This window comes from Oncorhynchus keta, chromosome 11, assembly GCF_023373465.1.
Source record: "Oncorhynchus keta strain PuntledgeMale-10-30-2019 chromosome 11, Oket_V2, whole genome shotgun sequence".
NCBI classification, from domain to species: Eukaryota; Metazoa; Chordata; class Actinopteri; order Salmoniformes; family Salmonidae; genus Oncorhynchus; species Oncorhynchus keta.
Genome location: NC_068431.1, coordinates 45,767,326 through 45,783,438, shown reverse-complemented (window position 1 = coordinate 45,783,438; position 16,113 = coordinate 45,767,326). Strand labels below are relative to the sequence as shown.

At 42.7% G+C, this 16,113-nt stretch overlaps 1 protein-coding gene across 1 annotated transcript; it reads right to left on the bottom strand.

Annotated features, from left to right (window-relative positions):
• Positions 1-275: 275 nt before the first annotated feature.
• On the bottom strand, positions 276-11,727 carry LOC118389708 (transmembrane protein 151B-like). Its single transcript, XM_035779544.2, has 2 exons — positions 10,868-11,727; positions 276-7,346 (listed from the first exon to the last, which is right to left on the bottom strand). Exons 1-2 carry the CDS (start codon positions 11,078-11,080, stop codon positions 5,682-5,684), a joined length of 1,878 nt encoding a protein of 625 aa, XP_035635437.2. The 5' UTR covers positions 11,081-11,727; the 3' UTR covers positions 276-5,681.
• Positions 11,728-16,113: the final 4,386 nt, after the last annotated feature.

Genomic DNA, 16,113 nt, shown 5'->3' with positions numbered 1-16,113 from the left:
TATTTTTTACGAGAAAAAGGTTTGCAGATAAATAACAAATATTGTTCCAGATTCACTCCATCACAACCTTCATAAATGGCATTAACAACAGTAAGTCTCCATTCCCAACCACTGACACATGAAATAAATGTTTTGTCATACCCGTGGTATACGGTCTGATATAAGATGGCTATCAGCCTATCAGCCAATCAGCATTCAGGGCTTGACCCACCCAGTTTATAAATTGCATTAACTACAATAAGTCTCCATTCCCAAACACTGCCACATTTAGTCCCTCCTCTCAACATCAATCCATCCCTCTCCTCTCTGCCCTCTTCTTTACTCCCTCTCTCTCTCAATCTCTTACAGTTGCTTGCTGAGTTTGCAAGCTTGTCTTTCTTTTGCTTCAACGGCGACCTTGGTGTCCAGGAGCTGCTCCAGCTGCCTGCGTTTGTTAAACATGTCTAGCTTTGCTGCTTCTCTCTGCTGACCCAGGCCCTCCCCCCTCTGATGAGCTTTCACTAGGGCCAACTGTGTGCTCTGCTCATGGCATTCGGCCCTTAGCCGCGTTGCCTCTGCCAACAGGCTCTACATGTTGTTCAAAAGAGAATTCACCTGCTCCTGAGACATTGTACGGGCCGGGGTAAAGTGAAATATTGAAGGAAAATCACAGAGGACACACACACACACACACACACACACACACACACACACACACACACACACACAGATCTGGCAACAACCAAAGTAGAGCATAAAACATCCTACTTGGATTTGCACTGAGGTGTAGCCTAGTGATTCAACACTATCTTAAAACCACTAAATATGAATAAACACTGAAATGTTCATGACAGCAGCATCAGTCTGATTCATCAGCCCATGAGACGTCTGCAGGTAGCTTACTGTGGAGCTTATCTCTCCCCAGTGCTAGTAACGTCAGCTAACACATTTCAAACACTCAGACACATTTTCAACCACAAAAGGACAGTGTTACATTTGGCGTCATAAGTGAAGCCAAAGTCATTTCTGGATAACACGTTGCATGTGACAATAAAACATTATATGTAATTGTAACTACCTGCATAATTGCATTATAATTACATTGTGGTTACCAAAGTTATTGGATAACTGCATAGTACCACGTTTTGCTTTCAGAGTTTAAACACTTTGCTCTGATTTATACAAACTCATAATACTAAATGTATGTCTATAATCTTGGAAGGGCCACTTACCAGTGTGAAAATGGTCACATCTGAAAATGGAACATGTGCTGCAGCAGTTTCTTTTCTCCTCTTCACCTGAAGGGTTTGTACCTATACTTAACAATTACTGGTAGATTCCCATGCAGATGATGTGCAGACTCTCCTTTGTCATATATGAAATGTGACGGGTGCCTATAGCCCTTTTAAACGAGCTTAGGGTCAGAGGGAGGGAGAGTAGGAGCCAAATGAAATGAGATTGGTTGCTTTGCTTGCATGCAGACAGTCATGCATGGATGTAGTGAGAACCAAAACCAACACTTCTAATTATTAAAAAAATATCTATATATAAATCTGGTCACAATATGTAGGTACAACAACACTGGTTACAACAACAGTAACGGTAGACCTGATGGTATTTCAAACAGTTACTGTGCTTGTCACTAGAGGGAGATGTTATTTCCCTCTAGTTTAAAATAAAATAGATTGCACTGTTATTCTCAGTCAATATAGAGAGCATTATTATCAGTTATCAGAACATGTAGATATATCCAGACTTACTTTATTAGTGCTTCTGTACCACCAACACCATCATAAACATCATGTTCATCAACAACAATTTGAATTTGTACTGGTAACACATTAGACACAGCAGAATGAATACATACGGGACTCTTTTTAAGATAAGGTGTGGTTTTAGAGTGCTGATGGGATTGAGTTGAGGCACCCAACACACTTAGTTGTTCGGTACCTCTGTCCTCGACCGTGTCAATATCTTCATACTTGTAAATGTTTACATGGCCATTCTTTGAAATGTCGGTCCACATTCACAACAATTTATCGCTTTATTGTTATTATTGTGCTGAATAATTTGTGCACCTACTGGCATGTGTGTATGCTGATTAGAGGTCGACCGATTATGATCTTTCAACGCCGATGCCGATTATTGGAGGACCCCAAACAAGCCGATACGGATTAATCGGACAATTTATTTATTTGTAATAATGACAATTACAACAATACTGAATAAAGACTTATTTTAACTTAATATAATACATCAACAAAATCAATTTAGCCTCAAATAAATAATGAAACATGTTCAATTTGGCTTAAATAATGCAAAAAGAGAAGAAGAAAGTAATATGTGCCAATATGCAATAAGTGCCATGTATGTGCCATGTAAAAATGTGTGCCATGTAAAAAAGCCAACGTTTAAATTCCTTGCTCAGAACATGAAAGCTGGTGGTTCCTTTTAACATGAGACTTCAATATTCCAAGGTAAGAGGTTTTAGGTTGTAGTTAATAATAATTTATAGGACTATTTTTTTCTATACCATTTGTATTTCATATACCTTTGACTATTGGATGTTCTTATAGGCACCTTAGTATTGCCAGTGTAACAGTATAGCTTCCGTCCCTCTCCTCGTCCCTACCTGGGCTCGAACCAGGAACACATCAACAACAGCCACACTTGAAGCAGCGTTATCCATTGCTCCACAAAAGCCGCGGCCCTTGCAGCGCAAGGGGAATAACTACTCCAAATCTAAAAGCGAGTGACGTTTGAATCGGTATTAGTGCACAACCAGCTAACTAACTAGCCATTTCACATCGGTGACACCAGTCATTAGGCTGATGAAGTCATAAACAGCGCTGTGCTTGCGAAGAGCTGCTGGCAAAACGCACTAAAGTGCTGTTTGAATGCTGCTGCTCAGTCAGACTGCTCTATCAAATCAGACTTAATTATAACATAATAACACACAGAAATACGAGCCTTTGGTCATTAATATGGTAATCCGGAAACTATCATTTCGAAAACAAAACGTTTATTATTTCAGTGAAATACGGAAACGCTTGGTATTTTATCTAACGGGTGGCATCCCTAAGTCTAAATATTCTTGTTACATTGCACAACCTTCAATGTTATGTCATAATTACGTAAAATTATGGCAAATTAGTTCGCAATGAACCAGGCAGCCCCAACTGTTGCACATACCCTGACTCTACGTGCAATGAACGCAAGAGAAATGACACAATTTCACCTGGTTAATATTGCCTGCTAAACTGGATTAGTGATTATGATTGATTATTTTTTACAAGATAAGTTTAATGCTAGCTAGCAATTTACCTTGGCTTCTACTGCATTCGCGTAACAGGCAGGCTCCTCGTGGAGTGCAATGGTTAGAGCGTTGGACTAGTTAACTGTAAGGTTGCAAGATTGGATCCCCTGAGCTGACAAGGTGAAAATCTGTCGGTGAAAAGGTGAAAATCATGCTCAGTTTTGTCTATGGTCCCAAGCCTTCCGAGCATCGATCACATATGGTGCTCCTAATGGCATCAGCTGAGTGAGGGGTGGGGTGTTGAGGTAGTGTGAGTGTTAGTGTGAGTATGTACTCTACTGCATTAAATCCATACTTGATCATGATGTATAATTGCAACAGTGGGCAGAACTGAGACATGGGAAAAGCCCTTTTGAATTGTGGTGAAGGGCAAATTGCTGAGAGGGATTTTTTATTTATTAAAGAGATAATCTTAAAAGCATAAAATGCGAAATTGTGCACTTAACTCTTAAAATATGATTTACTTTATCTCTGATGTCATATCATGGACAATATTGTTGGCCTCTCGATCTGCATGTTCTCGAGGAAGGCGAGTAGGTGACATAAGCCTCATCACGGCTAGTGTATTGACTAAATTGATTATTTGTTTTACATCTAAAAGTAATATCAGATCTTATTACAATACTCTCTTTGTGGAATGGCAATACTCTCTTTGTGGAATGGTAGTACTCTTTGTGGAATGGTAGTACTCCTTGTGAAATGGTAATACTCTCTTTGTGGAATGGTAGTACTCTTTGTGGAATGGTAATACTCTCTTTGTGGAATGGTAATACTCTCTTTGTGGAATGGTAATACTCTCTTTGTGGAATGGTAGTACTCTTTGTGGAATGGTAATACTCTTTGTGGAATGGTAATACTCTCTTTGTGGAATGGTAATACTCTTTGTGGAATGGTAATACTCTCTTTGTGGAATGGTAGTACTCTTTGTGGAATGGTAATACTCTCTTTGTGGAATGGTAATAATCTCTTTGTGGAATGGTAGTACTCTTTGTGGAATGGTAATACTATCTTTGTAGAATGGTAATACTCTCTTTGTGGAATGGTAATACTCTCTTTGTGAAATTGTAATACTCTCTTTGTGGAATGGTAATACTCTCTTTGTGGAATGGTAATACTCTCTTTGTGGAATGGTAATACTCTCTTTGTGGAATGGGACTACTCTCTTTGTGGAATGGCAATACTCTCTTTGTGGAATGGTAATACTCTCTTTGTGGAATGGTAATACTCTCTTTGTGGAATGTTAATACTCTTTGTGGAATGGTAATACTCTCTTTGTGGAATGGTAATACTCTCTTTGTGGAATGGTAATACTCTCTTTGTGGAATGGTAATACTCTTTGTGGAATGGTAATACTCTTTGGGGAATGGTAATACTCTTTGTGGAATGGTAATACTCTTTGTGGAATGGTAATACTCTTTGTGGAATGGTAATACTCTCTTTGTGGAATGGTAATACTCTTTGTGGAATGGTAATACTCTCTTTGTGGAATGGTAATACTCTCTTTGTGGAATAGTAGTACTCTTTGTGGAATTGTAATACTCTCTTTGTGGAATGGTAATACTCTCTTTGTGGAATGGTAGTACTCTTTGTGGAATGGTAATACTATCTTTGTAGAATGGTAATACTCTATTTGTGGAATGGTAATACTCTCTTTGTGAAATGGTAATACTCTCTTTGTGGAATGGTAATACTCTCTTTGTGGAATGGTAATACTCTCTTTGTGGAATGGGACTACTCTCTTTGTGGAATGGCAATACTCTCTTTGTGGAATGGTAATACTCTCTTTGTGGAATGGTAATACTCTCTTTGTGGAATGGTAATACTCTTTGTGGAATGGTAATACTCTCTTTGTGGAATGGTAATTGCTTATTTTTTATTGGCATTAGAGTTTTGCTCCGCATCTAACAGGGAGTTCTGTAAGTTTACACATTATACAGTGCCCCTTGAATTAATCTAATAGCTTGGTGAAAAATGAACTACTCCTGATGTTAAGCGCTAACTCAGCAGCTCCTTGATACTTCCATACATTCATGAACAAAGATACAAAGCGATTGTTGTTCATTGTGGACAATGGAACACACATATTACTGTCTCTTTAGGAAGAGCAACTACATAACTGTCATTTAATCTACTGTGACACAATAGTTTTGTTTCCCTACACATCTTTCACTTACAGTACTGCTTTCTCCCAGGTCTGGAAAGCATGATTTCCCCATTTGTTTTCTTTCTCCTTCCATACCCCTCTCTTTAACAACCCTTTTGATATCGCCACACATTCTTCCTCCGTCCCTGTTTTCTTCTCCTCTCCTCTCTCTAATTTCTTGCATTATCCTGAGCAAATTTGCATGTCTGCTCTACTGTACATCACCTTCACCAATCACAGTGACTATCCTGCGTCAAGGTCCTCCCCTCCATGACAGCTCTCCTCACCGTGGACAATCAACACAGGCAAGTGGAGAGCTTCCTGATAGGCTGGTGGTGTCTCTGTCACACAGGCCACTCCCTGCATGATCTCGGTCCTCACTCTCTCTAGTTCCTGCTCTCTATCCTCCGCTAGCTGCAGACTATTCTCGTCCACTTCATATCCTTCTGACTCCAGGACCCCTCTGCTTTCTTCATTAGCCCGGCGGAGGCCCAGTCCCAGAAACCCACCACCTTCATCCCCTCTACTCCCCATCCCTGCACCAAGGCTCCGGGAGTGAAACAGGCAGGCCTGGCGCATCGTGTGCAAACGGCCCAGAGAGAATCCACTGCGGCTGAGGGCTAACCTTCCTCCCCCCATCCTTCCCACTGTCCCATATGTCAAAGATCCTGCCCCCATTACCACATTTCCCCTGACTCGCGAGGGGAGCGAGGAGCTGCTGGTGGACCTGCAGCAGCGTGGGCAGCTCTGTAGGACATAGCTGGAGCTCCGCCTCATATGGACATGTGTTGCCCCGGTAAACGCAGATGGCAAAGAGGTTGTGTTATTGGTGTTCAGGTCCATCAGCAAGGCCTCGGAGTAACTGGGCACCATCTGCTGGTTACAGCGAATGTGCCACTCCAGTTCAGTGATGTCTACCGTGTTGACCCTCGATATGACACGTAATCTGGGGCCACCGCGTTGCCCATTCTCCTGGCCTAAGCGGTAGTTGCCCATCTCAGTGCTGTCATTGTCATTGACTTCCTCGTTCTCACCAAACAGCTTCTCCACATGGTAGTGAACATATGCCGTACGGTACTCTGACACCACCCGTAGTGGCCAGGACAACATCAGGGCTGAGATCAGCCAATACATGCGCCGCCGAGAGAACCAGGGCGGCCACGCCGGGTTAGGAAAGGCCAGCATGTGCTCACGGAAGTCCACGTTCTTCAGGTGCATGCCCTCCCGTGCCTCCATGTAGTCATCCAGACCCTCGTTCTCTGCGAAGAAGCGTGCACGCTGGGTGAGGTAGGCGGCCTCGGCACGAGCACTGGCAAAGCTGAAACACTTGGTGAAACGAAGGCGTACGGCCGGGTGCTCCAGAAGGCCAAGCAGCTCCTTGGATACGTCCTTTACACCATGTTGAGCATAGTCAAATTCAGAGCTGGCTGCGTGTGTATTGACCCGCTCATGGTACACCTGTGTGGTAGTGTAAGCGTCACCATTGCGGTATCGAGTTACCTGCCGTGTCCGTCTCACATAGTGATAGCTGATGGCCTTCCACCAGATACAGGGCATGGCCTGCTGCAGCCTCTGGACCCTGTTGTACACCTTGCTGATCTTCACCCGGGCCAGAGAGGATGTTTTAGAGAAGCAGTGCCAGCACTCCACCAGGTAGACCAGGTACAGCATGATCAGGAAGGCCACCGGGATGTAGACGTAGCCGTTGGAGCAGGGGCTGTCATGGTAGAGGCGGGCGCGGACGCCGTAGTAGAGGCCGTGTTCATCGGCAGCCATGACGGTGACACGGGAGAAGGAGCACCATCCCAGCGTGGCGAAACAGCCGAACATCAGCAGCGTGAGGAGCAGGCACTTCCAGTGGGACTCTCGGCATAGGGACCCGGGAAGGGACTGTTTACAGGGACGCTGCTACGTGGGGAAGGGATAAGAGACAAGGTAAAGCGAATGGTGGGGGGATGGAGGGTTGGGTACAAATATGAGAAGAAATTCGGTTTAGATTTTGTAAATGAGTAAGGTAACCAATGGGATCAGGAGCACAGGTTTAAAGTTGGGCAAAGGAAGGGATGTGAAAGTGGAAAGGACTTTTAAAAAATTATGGCGTAAGTGGTGAGAATGGGGTTTTAATGATGATAAAACATCAAACATTATGACTTGTATGAGGGATGATAAAAAGGAGAGGAACAGGATTGAAGGACATACAATGGGAGAGGCAAAAAACAAAACAAGGAAGGGGTGTTAAAACTGGATTTTTCTGCAAGAAACAGAAACAGAAAAAAACAGAACATATTAAGTGTATTCCATAAGAATACAGATGATTGGGCATCGATCAAAATGCATTTTTATGTCAAACAACATTAATAAACATCAATGTTGTCCTCTCATGCTCCCCTGCTCGTCCAGAGATGGACCATTCCAGTCTCTTGAGGCATGGACACATTTCCTGGCAGAGTGAAACCCAAACCATGCAGCCCCTTTTAAACACTTGGTTTTCGTGGACACTGGATGAGGCTGATGCTTTTAGACCTCATCAACAGAGAGAAAGAAGGAGAGTGCTTTCAGATTTCTTTTGCCAGTGGAGGTTAGTGGTACTGTGGCCATTCATGCTCCCCATGGGAGGATGCACATGGACAGTGAGCAAAGTGGAAGAGTGAAACATGCAGTGACACTATTGGCCACACAAAGAGCATTGAAAATAACCAAAAGGCAAACAAAGACAGAGATACAGATAGATAAGAGCTGAGGAGCTCAGAGTATCTGTCTATCTGCTTCATTTTTTTAAGCAGTCAAATGTGCCTCTCGCAGCCATGACAGTGCCCTTGCAGGGAAGATTTGTTTTCCTAAAAGGTAGGCTGCTATCCAAACAGTAGCTCCGAGGAGGTGTGTTCCTGCTGGCAGAGTTACAGGGGTTTCATTGTGCCTGCATTACAAGGACAAGGGAGCTGAGTGAAAGGGAGAGACCATTTAAGTTCACCATGACCCTAGTGCCTCACTTATGTGTCTATCTATAATAATGATGGGTCAACTCTGCACTCATCTCCCACTTAAAGCCATTTAGAGAGGAAGAGATGAAGAGAGGGGGAGTGAATGAGAGAGGGATGGATAGTTTACTATACATGATGTTTGATAATGGTCAGAGCTAGGAACATCATGCTTTTTCCACTGTGCTATTTCTCTCCCACTTGATCGCTTTTCCTTCCACTCCTTACTGACATTAGCACTAGTTTTTGCTCCTTCTTACAGCCATAAGGACAAGGACCACATATTCACCTATCAAAGCAAGTAGCCAAAATGACAACCTGGACATATGGGTAGACATAACATAGTCAACGAAAATCTATCACACTCAAATTAGTATGGTATGTTACATTTGGTATGGTATGTATTAATTTCTGGATGTCCATCATCCATTTTGTATGTTATGTTAAGAATCACAATTTGTTGTGGCTAACGTTAGCTAGGTGGCAAGGTTAGGGTTAGCTAACATGCTAAGTAGTTGCAAAAGTTGCTAAGTTTTCCGTGATGAGATTCAAACACGCAACCTTTGGATTGTTAGATTTATATGCCACCGACCCCCGAATCTATCAAACTAACCACCCACACATCACCCTTTTGTTTTTGCCTTAAGTAACCTTCTGTCTTTTGTAACCATACCAACCAGTAACATAACGTACTAATTTGAGTGTCCTGGATTTTTTTGTTTACTATGCTACGTCTAGTCTATGAGACAAGCCTGAAAATGAAGAATGGTACCTGGCAGATCAATACAGAAGAGAGACAGAGTGGACAAGTATTTTCTTGTTATAGAAATAAATCCCCCAGAATGTAACATATCCCGATGCAACAACAGAAAGGTAGAGAATATAGATTTATGTAGGTAAATATAGAGCATTTCAGTTTCACTCAACCACTGTAAATGATTTATCAAGCCTAAGAACTGCTGGCCTGAGAGACAGCTTTATTGGGAATGGCTCTCAGATTAGAGGCAGACAGTAACATAATGTGAGTTTGTGCGTGTGTGTGTAGGGGCCTGGCTTCCCCTGCCTTACCCTCACTTTGAGATGAAGGGCAAAGCAGAGGAAGGGAAAACAGATAGATGGCCTGCACATCTCTCTAACCCCACAACATTCAATAGAGCACAAAGGCCCCTCAATCATTTTTTATTCTTTATTTTACTAGGCAAGTCAGTTAAGAACAAATTCTTATTTTCAATGACGGCCTTGGAACAGTGGGTTAACTGCCTGTTCAGGGGCAGAACGACAGATTTGTACCTTGTCAGCTTGGGGATTCAAACTTGCAACCTTTCAGTTACTAGTCCAACGCTCTAACCACTAGGCTACACTGCCGCCTAATAAATGTAAGCCCCCCCAAAAATCACATTACCACACACAGAATTGTGCTGATTTACCCTGACAGGACATATTGACATCAGACGTGCAAATATCAGCCATGCTCATGGGATAGTAAGGCATTATAACATGAGACATGTTGCTTATGTAAACAGGAACACTTAAGAGCATTGATATGGTTGTGTCAGTGTAATACAATCATTATCAAAACTCAATAGTGCTCTCCACTTGGCACCATCTCCATCTCTGTCTCTCTTTTATCGATCACCCTGTAACATAAGATCTGAGGTTATAGCTCAGCAACTCTGACTACTACTCAGACAGACCATAATTAGTGACCTTTGACTATAATGTGGACTGATGTAATAAGTAATCCCCAGAGAAGATATGTCTCCTAATCATGATTATGAGGAGTTGAATATCAAGCAGCTGTATGTGGCATTCATATCCCGGTACAGGCAAATAGATGAGGGGGAGCTCAATCGTTCACCTCCACTTCGACTGCAATGCAGTTGCGTCCCTCCATTTGCCCGGGGTGACTCTTCAAGTAACCTTGTAAAATACACGCACTAAAAATAAGAACGTGACTGGGACTACTGTAAAAATAAGAACTACTGTAAAAACCAGCGGAACTCTGATACAACTCAGACCCAACAGAAATGCAGAGGTCTGTTTGTGCTCAACATGTTGGTTAGTAAGAGGATAACTGTGAGCTGAGTGGTAACTTAGGTTGAGTAACCAATTAGCTTGAGCTTTCCACGCAGTGCAGGCCTAATATGATATGAATGAAATATTCCTGCAATCGCGCATTCTATAAAATAACAATTCTAAATTGTCATTTTATTAGCCTGTATATAGTAGCATGTGCAGTAGTTTCGTCCCACAACTAGGCACTACGCATCTGTAAACAACACAGTCAAATTCAGAATCGTTAATATAGATGCTAATATAAATGCCTAGTTGCGAGAGGAAGCTACCTATGCACTAGCGTCCAACAATACACAATTACACACACAGGAGCGCGCGCGTGAGAGCACACACAAACACACTTCCCAAACAACCCAACCTATACTAATGCTCTACCTCTTCTCTTCTGCCCCCGTTCAGTAAGGGCGCTTCTCCGGTAACGTTCACCGCAGGCATTATTTTGTTCCTCACAAGCAACGATTTGACCGTGAGCATCGGGATCTGTCCGAGACTCCGACAATCAGGGGGTCCAGAGTCGGGACCGCCTGATTGACAACTCAAGCCCCATGTATGAATACGATCCTCCAAAAGCAAACGTGTTCCAAGCATGAAGCTTCCCTCCTGCCAGGTTATTACCGCACCTCCTACAATTGCCCCAACGGCTTGATTCGATCATGTCCTACGTGTCATGTCACACGATCGCGGGACTGTGAAAAACAAAAACAAAAAATGCAGGTGTTGTTTCTCGGGTGCCCGTTAAGTCACCAGTGCCACATGTGGGTGTATTGATAATGTATTGCTGTCGCCTAGCAGACTTCTCCACAGTAGCCTTCTCTATACTAGTTCAATTGGGTCACTCCATTGGCGCCAACATGGACTATCGAGCGGAGGAACAATGATGGGAGGAAATATATCGCGAGAGACATCCCGTTATTATTTGATAGGCAATTTAGGCTATACCTCCTGATGCAGCTATATCGGTTAAGTGCGATAGCATAGCACGCCATTTATCCGTAAATATATCTTCATCCCCCCATTCAGAAATCATGTTCGCCAGATAATTTTGCCCTCCCCCTTCTTGCTTTTGGTTCATGTGTTTATCCCGTGTTCACCTGCACATTTCATCGTCGATGGTTAGAGCTGACGTCACCCAGTTACGAGACATAGCCTTACCGGTAAGCGTGCATCATCTTCTTAAATGCCTACGTAAATGCAACATTTTAATTAGGCCTAGTTCGAGTGGCTATATCATAGCCTAGATATTGTGCGCTTGATTGTGCGCCGGTGAGCAAATCCTCCTTGTACATTGGAACAGTCTGATGAACTTTGCACATCGCTCTATTCACCTACATTTCAGGATCACTAGTTCAATGGGTAGGGCAGGGCAGGACTACCAAATTCGGGCCCCTAGGGCACCTACTTCCACACCCCCACAGCCGAATTTGTTGAGGTTTTCAACTGACCTGTTCATATGCTATCTGGGCGGACCTCCAGGGGGCCCTCAACTGATGTGTTCATATGTTATCTGGGGGGCTGCATGTCCTATGTGGTGATAGTGGTTTGTTTACATAGCAGGTTAGGATAACTAAAGTAGCAGGTTAGGATAATTAACATGGCAGGTTAGGATAATTAATGTTGCAGGTTAGGAGAACTAACGTGACAGGATAGCAGAATTAACGTGGCGGGTTAGGATAATTAATGTAGGAGGTTAGGAGAATGAGGTTAAGGTTAGGAAAAGGCTTAGGGTTAAGCTTAGCTAAAATGCTACAGTTGTCAACAACTGTTATCCCCGATGTGACAACAAGATGGAGCTGTACTCGTAGCCACAACTGTACAAACCATCAATCTTGACAAACCATCAGTATTTTAACACCGGTCGGTAATCCGGCCCAGGGGAAGGGTGTAGGGGTCGAAATGGGACAGAGCCCAGAGGAAGCCGGGACTAGTGATGGTTCATCATCCTGCTACTACTGTTTGCTTGAGTAAATTAAAATAGAAAGGAGTTCCATGTGATCGTTACTGTGAATTCCTTTTTGGACCTGGGGACTGTGAAGAGAGCCCTGGTGACATTTCTTGTGGGGTATGCATGGGTGTCTGAAGAGACCCCTGGTGACATGTCTTGTGGGGTATGTATGGGTGTCTGAAGAGACCCCTGGTGGCATGTCTTGTGGGCTATGTATGGGTGTCTGAAGAGACCCCTGGTGGCATGTCTTGTGGGGTATGTATGGGTGTCTGAAGAGACCACTGGTGGCATGTCTTGTGGGGTATGTATGGGTGTCTGAAGAGACCCCTGGTGGCATGTCTTGTGGGGTATGTATGGGTGTCTGAAGAGACCCCTGGTGGCATGTCTTGTGGGGTATGTATGGGTGTCTGAAGAGACCCCTGGTGGCATGTCTTGTGGGGTATGTATGGGTGTCTGAAGAGACCCCTGGTGGCATGTCTTGTGGGGTATGTATGGGTGTCTGAAGAGACCTCTGGTGGCATGTCTTGTGGGGTATGTATGGGTGTCTGAGCTGAATGTTATTTGATTATGCAGACAATCTGGAATTTTCGTCACAGTAATTGTTCTCATAAAAACTAAAAGAGAAGCAGTTAATCTCTCGTCAACCAGGAAAGACTGGGGTGCATGTTGTTGATGTTAGTTCTGTAGGTGCAGTTAAGGGCAAAGATGCTGCTCTGTTTTGAACCAGCAGCAGCTTTGCTAGGTCTCGCTTTGCTGCACTTGACCATATTACCAGACAGTAATCAAGGTGGGACAAGACCAGAGCCTGAACAACTAGTACAGTTGATTTTTGCAGAACATAATTTTTACAACAGACATACCCCTCCCCATCTTCACAACAACGTTTTCAATATGACCATGATAATTGACCATCCAATGTTATACGAGTTTAGCTTCCTCAACTTGCTCAATGGTCAACCTCCAGTTGAGTTGAGGTTTTGGTCTTTGATCATGTTTTGAACCAAATACAATGGTTTTAGTTTTCGATGTATTTAAGACAAGTTTATTTTGAATCACCCATTATGATACTGACTGTAACTCCTTTTTTAAAGCTTCAGTGAACTCACTGGCTTTGGGTGCTGACATGTAGTTTGTGGAATCATCTGCATAAATAGCAACTTGTGTAAAGACCAGTGGCAAATCATTTGTAAAAAATAACAGCCCAAAACTCCTCCTCAATCTACACCCCATAATGACAAAGTGAAAACTGTAAAAAAAAAATGTTTAAACATTTTCACAAATGTATTACAAATAAAAAACAGAAATACCTTATTTACATACAGTACCAGTCAAAAGTTTGGACACACCTACTCATTCTAGGGTTTTTCTTTATTTGTACTATTTTCTACATTGTAGAATAATAGTGAAGACATCAAAACTACGAAGTAACACATATGGAGTCATGTAGTAACCAAAAAGTGATAAACAAATCTAAATATATTTTATATTTGAAATTCTTCAAATAGCCACCCATTGTCTCATGACAGTTTTGCACACTCTTGGCATTCTTTCAACCAGCTTCATGAGGTAGTCACCTGAAATGCATTTCAATTAACAGGTGTGCCTCGTTAAAAGTGAATTTGTTGAATTTCTTTCCTTCTTAATGCGTTTGAGCCAATCAGTTATGTTGTGACAAGGTAGGGTTGGTATACAGAAGATATCCCTAATGGGTAAAAGACCAAGTCCATATTATGGCAAGAACAGCTCAAATAAGCAAAGAGAAATGACAGTCCATCATTACTTGACATGAAGGTCAGTCAATCCAGAAAATAAATGAATAGGTGTGTCCAAACTTTTGACTGGTACTGTAGGTATTCAGACCCTTTGCTATGTGACTCGAAATTGAGCTCAGGTATATCCAGTTTCCATTAATCATCCTTGAGATGTTTCTACAACTTGATTGGAGTCCACCTGTGTGTAAATTCAATTGATTAAACAGGATTTGGAAAGGCACACACCTGTCTATATAAGGTCTCACAATTGACAGTGTATGTCAGAGCAAAAACCAAGTAAAAACCAAGCCGTAAGGTCAAAGTAATTGTCTGTAGAGCTCCAAGACAGGATTGTGCCAAGGCACAGATCTGGGGAAGGGTACCAAATCATTTCTGCAGTATTGAAGGTCCCCAAGAACAGTGGCCGCCATCATTCTTAAATGGAAGAAGTTTGGAACCAACAAGACTCTTTCTAGAGCTGTCCGCCCGGCCAAACTGAGCAATCAGGGTAGAAGGTCTTTGGTCAGGGAGGTGATCAAGAACCCGATGGTCACTCTGACAGAGCTTCAGAGTTCCTGTGTGGAAATGGGAGAACCTTCCAGAATGACAACCATCTCTGCAGCACTCCACCAATCAGGCCTTTATGGTAGAGTGGCCTGATGGAAGTTACTCCTCAGTAAAACGCACATGACAGCCTGCTTGGGGTTTGCCAAAAGGCACCTAAAGACTCTCAGACCATGAGAAACAAGATTCTCTGGTCTGATGAAACCAATATTTAACTTTTTGGCCTGAATGCAATGAGTCACATCTTGGGGAAACATGGCACTATCCCTACGGTGAAGCATGGTGGTGGCAGCATAAGTACAGAGATCCTTGATGAAATCTGCTCCAGAGCACTCAGGACCTCAGACTGGGGCGACGGTTCACCTTCCAACAGGACAACGATCCTAAGCACACAACCAAGACAACGCAGGAATGGCTTTGGGACAAGTCTCTGAATGTCCTTGGGTGGCCCAGACATGAACCCAATCGAACATGTCAGGAGAGACCTTAGAATAGCTGTGCAGTGATGCTCCCCATCCAACCTGACAGAGCTTGAGAGGATCTGCAGAGAAGAATGGGAGAAACTCCCCAAATACAGGTATGCCAAGCTTGTAGCGTCATAAACAAGACTTGAGGCTGTAATCACTGCCAAAGGTGCTTCAACAAAGTACTGAGTAAAGGGTCTGAATAATTATGTCAATGTGATATTTCCGTTTGTAACTTTAAATACATTTTCAAAACTTTCTGCTTTGTCTTTATGGGGTATTTTGTGTAGATTGATGAGAGAAATGTAAAATATATATATTTTTAGAATAAGGCTGTAACATAACAAAATGTGGAAAAAGTCAAGGGGCCTGAATTACTTTCCAAATGCACTGTATCTGATGTGAGAGAAGCTTCTCTTGAACAACACTCTTTGGGTTCTATTGGATAAATAACTCTCCAACCATGTGATGGCAGGTGATGTAAAGCCATAGCAAGTGATTATTTTCAGTAACAATTTATGATTAATAACATCAAAGGCTGCACAGAAATCTAACGATACAGCTTCAACTATCATCTTATTATCCATTTACTTTACCCAGTCATCTGCGTCAGTGCAGTACACGTTGAGTGCCCTTCTCTAAATGCATGCAGAAAGTCAGTAGTTAACTTATTTTCTGAGAAATAGCATTGTATTTGTTCAAACACAATTCTCTACATCAGTGTAATAAGAACAGGCAGCAAACTGATTGGGCAGCTGTTAGATCCAGCAAAGGGTGCTTTACAATTTTTAGGCTGTGGAATTACTTTAGCTTCCTTCCACGCCTGTGGACACACACACTCCTTTAGGCTTTTGTTAAAGATATAGCAAATAAATACAGTCTCCTACCATTCTCAATAGT

Excerpts from the sequence above, each read along its gene's own strand:
- LOC118389708 (XM_035779544.2), bottom strand. The coding sequence starts at position 11,080 with ATGCTTGGAACACGTTTGCTTTTGGAGGATCGTATTCATACATGGGGC. Across the intron at positions 7,347-10,867 it reads ACGGGGGCAGAAGAGAAGAG|CAGCGTCCCTGTAAACAGTC; the intron begins GTAGAGCATTAG and ends TTCCCCACGTAG.